The sequence below is a fragment of the Lygodium microphyllum genome, chromosome 27 (genome assembly GCF_053477565.2).
Source record: "Lygodium microphyllum isolate KBCC chromosome 27, Lygodium_microphyllum_v1.1.10, whole genome shotgun sequence".
Classification (NCBI taxonomy): domain Eukaryota; kingdom Viridiplantae; phylum Streptophyta; class Polypodiopsida; order Schizaeales; family Lygodiaceae; genus Lygodium; species Lygodium microphyllum.
In genome coordinates this window covers 103,062,894-103,066,316 of record NC_141161.1, presented here as the reverse complement: position 1 = coordinate 103,066,316, position 3,423 = coordinate 103,062,894, and the positions used below count along the sequence as shown (strand labels likewise).

Here is a 3,423-nt window from a genome sequence, read left to right as displayed (position 1 = left end):
CGGGTCCTAGTCAGAGAGGGGCCCACCCAGATGACTATTACACAGTTCTTTCAGACAGAGAGAGTGAGAACTACTATACCAGCCTCCAGTCAGACCTCCGGGCTCACACTACAGCAGGCTGAGGACCAGCGTACCCGACGTCGCATGAGGATCCGTGTGTTTCGGACCCCACAGCCACACCGATAGGAGATCTGGAGGATTCTTGATCTACATCGACAGCAGACTGAGATCCGACGACACTCGACACATTGGATCTCAGACCTCCAGTTTGCTCTTTCTCCACCGCCGATGTACCACATCCTGCATCCAGGAGGGATCACCTGCTATTAGCAACTTCGAGGACTACTACTACATCCCAGGATAGTATATCTCCCTGCACCTGTTACATATACACATCGCACCACTTTATCACAGCCGACAGTTGTTCCCCTATCACAGCCGACATTTGTTCCCCTTTTGTAGCCATTATCTGGAGTATCAGAGCTACATACGCACATACACATACACGACACCTATCACACTCACAGCACCGTATTTTCAGTTTCCAGTTTTAAGCTTTTCATTCAGCACTTTTATTTTGGATAGCTAGACCTCATCAGTTGTATCACAGTTTGTCTCATAGGCCAGTTTTGGTCTTTAGAAGACGTTAATATAACTCTCTCTCTCTCTCTCTCTTTCTCTCTCTCTCTCTCTCTCTCTCTCTCAATAATACATTATCTCCTCACTACAATACTCAAGAATGGCACTTAATAATCCTTCTTAGGTCGTGGATGTACCTCCCAAGAGCTATGGGAGGTATGAAAGGGCACCAGAGCCAGTATAGTGTCTCTTTATATCTCACTATTATCACTGTCACTCCAGTCTGCTCTTTAATCTTCAGTAGCTCCTTCTTCCATTTGTTTTAGCTCTTTTAAACTTAGATTCATCCTTTCCAAAAGTTAGAAAAATTTCCCCAAGTCACACATACAATCTACAAACACTTACAGAAAATCTACACAATAGAACATAACAGGAACAAAGCAGAGACAAAGGTCTATAGAAGGTCTACAGAGGGTTATATAAGGTCATCAGAGAATAGCAGATCCTCATAACTCATACTAAAACCATTCCAAACTATCAGAAACTATACAATAAGTTTTCAAAAGACCTCAACCTTCATCCATCATCAATCCATACTTCATACATATGAAAACCAGAACAAAACAAAAGGTATCAAAACCAATCAGAACCTCAACAAAACCTATCAAAACATCACAGATCTTCATATTTCCACTAAGAATCATCATGAGCTTCCAAAATATAATCAATATCATCTAAAAAACTCTTAAACACTTCAAAAAACAACCAAACATCAAACATCACTCAAAATCCATCAAAAATCAACCATTCAGACCTCAAAAACAACAAAATTTAGTCAAAACTTCAATCTTTTTTCACTCTCAACATATCCCCACACTTAGAAAGGAAGCTCCTCGCAACCTAAGGAAAAGAAGGATATAAGTTGAGTATAAAGAGATCAATTTGATCTTCTTTATTATCTTCAATAATCACCCCAACCACGACCCCAACTTATCACCTGTATCTAAGAAAGAATACTACTAAAGAAAAACATCATTATGCATTAACACATCTTATAAACAATAGAAAATCATAACAAATTTGTAAAGGATATAAGAGGTTCCTCAGCTTTGTATCGTAGGCTTGCCATCCACCATCACCATCAATGTCAATAGCCAAAAAGAGAGCTCTCAAAAAAATTATTCAACCAGCACGAACTCATCATATACAAATTAATACATCACAAACACAAAACAACCATCTTAGTCCTTGCCCAATACGTACTCAGAAAGCTTTCCAGTTTCTTGCTAAATCTACAAGAAAATCGATAGCATTAGAAAAACGATAGGATCCCGTGCCGGACAGACTAATCGCTGATTGTTGCTTTCGAGTATGATCACTCGGAACTACATCACTCGCCGAGGAGCAACCAATTATTATCGAGGAGGGACTGGATTATTTTACATCAAATTAAGTCGATCTACTTAAGTATCAGTACCACTATATTCGACCTAGACGGTCGGCCGAGCAATCCATTTGCTAAATACACATAGTAATCGATTGATCACTTGTGGAAGGGCCTCTCGAGCATGGAGATGGTGGAGGGGGAGACCTGGAAGGCCCGGGCGAGAACGCAGGAGGAAATGCCGGAGCCGAAGAGGATGCCGGGGAGGGAGTTGGTGCCGGGGCTAGCGGAGCTGAAGGAAGCCAGGGCATGGGCGGAAGGGCCGCTGCTGGCAGGGTTCATCTGGAAGTGGACGAGACCCTTGGGGAACACGAACAGGTCGCCCTTTTGTAAAGTCTGGTTGTACATCTTGTTGGAGGTGTCCACCAGGCCCACCAGCAGGGTGCCGTCTAGCACGAACAAGAGCTCTGTAGCGCGTGGGTGCGTGTGCGGGGGGTTCAGGGATGCGGCCGGGAACTCAAGGAAGGCAGCGGAAATGCCCAGCCCCGTAAGTGCCGGGAACTGATCCCGGAACGCCTTCACCGGCTTAAACGCGCCCGCCGAGGCATTGGCGCCACCTCGAAAGCCCCTGAACGTGAAGAAGCTGCCATCCACGTCGGATGCGTTGGTGCCAGCTGGCAACACGAAGTCCGTCGTGGCTTCTGGGTCGGAGCCTATTGCTAAGCCTACCCATCTGGTCGCTACGCAGACTGTCAGCATCAGCAAAGTGAACCTACAGCTGGCCATAGCGTACAGCGATAACAGCTGCGCCTGATTATAATTATGTGATAAGGCGATGCTGATTGCTTGCAGTGTGCAGGACGCGCAGCCAATTATGACGGCTTGCTGAGGATGATTTCCAATGTATCGTCTTGCATTCACTCTATATAGTAAGGCAAGGGGCGCTCCTTGACCAATGTAGACGGACGGACCTCTCAGTGCTCCCTCGCTACGGTCGATGGCCGACGGAGACCTCCGTGTGACGGGCTAATAAGATAATCCGATAGGAACCCGCGTCTCTTGCTGGCATCGTCGTCATGCCTATGCCACTGCACAACCGTCGTGTCCCACGGGGCACTGTATAAGGGAAGTACTTGGAATATACTGCCTGCTTCACGCAGGTTTGTACTGCATGCAAGGCCGAGCCACAAAGAGCTTTTGAACCGTCCCTACATACTACATTGGACAGAGCTTGCAGTGTAGGAAATTCTCTAATGTTTCCTAGCTATGAATATATGTGTTCCCTACATCTGAACTATGGAATTACATTTTACACATCTCATTGTAGGGACGTGTAGCCATGCATATATGAATTACCTACATGTACCCAAGGAATTACATCTCCCACATCTCATTACAAGGAAGTGTAGATTTGCATACATGAATGCCTTCATATTTAACTAGGGTATTTCATTCCACAC

General features: G+C 45.2%; 1 protein-coding gene across 1 annotated transcript; it reads right to left on the bottom strand.

Moving 5' to 3' along the window:
- Positions 1 to 2,122: 2,122 nt before the first annotated feature.
- On the bottom strand, positions 2,123 to 2,749 carry LOC148012670 (putative germin-like protein 9-2). The gene has a single exon (XM_087669190.1). The coding sequence runs from the start codon at positions 2,747 to 2,749 to the stop codon at positions 2,123 to 2,125; it is 627 nt and encodes a 208-aa protein (XP_087525316.1).
- Between the last annotated feature and the right edge of the window lie 674 nt (positions 2,750 to 3,423).